The following is a 453-nucleotide window of genomic DNA, read 5'->3' as shown; positions in this document are numbered from 1 at the left end:
CTCACATACACACACATCCCCCTCCCCCTCTTCAGATCAGCACACGAGAACACCGTCATTAAAGAGATCGTTTCTCTGCCCTTGCCTGGCGGACCGGTGAGCGCAGGTGCGGAGGGCTGCGGTGTGCGTGCGGCGGCGATGCGGTCACGCAGCGGAATCGGAGACGGGGGCAGGGGCGTAGGCAGGGGCGCAGGCAGGGGCGCAGGCAGGGGCACAGGCAGGGGCGCAGGCAGGGCCGCAGGCAGGGGCACAGGCAGGGGCGCAGGCAGGGACGCAGGCAGGGGCGCAGGCAGGGGCACAGGCAGGGGCGCAGGCAGGGGCGCAGGCAGGGGCAGGCGTGAGGGCGAGGGTTATTAGGGACAGGACAACGGCAGGGCTGAAGGGACGGTCATGGACAGGGACAAGGGCACACTTTTGGAAAATGGAGTAGAATAAATGGCTACTAAAGAAAAA

General features: G+C 66.0%; 1 protein-coding gene across 1 annotated transcript in view; it reads right to left on the bottom strand.

The window, feature by feature from the left end:
- Positions 1-144: 144 nt before the first annotated feature.
- LOC119588111 (cyclin-dependent kinase inhibitor 1C-like) overlaps positions 145-453 on the bottom strand; it is a 2,320-nt gene continuing 2,011 nt past the window's right edge. Inside the window, exon 2 of the mRNA XM_037936821.1 lies at positions 145-411. Coding sequence (XP_037792749.1) covers positions 145-411 — 267 coding nt within the window. The remainder of the gene's footprint in view (positions 412-453) is intronic.

This window comes from Penaeus monodon, chromosome 23, assembly GCF_015228065.2.
Source record: "Penaeus monodon isolate SGIC_2016 chromosome 23, NSTDA_Pmon_1, whole genome shotgun sequence".
NCBI lineage: Eukaryota > Metazoa > Arthropoda > Malacostraca > Decapoda > Penaeidae > Penaeus > Penaeus monodon.
Note: the sequence above shows the minus strand (reverse complement) of the source record. Positions and strands in the feature narration are given on the sequence as shown.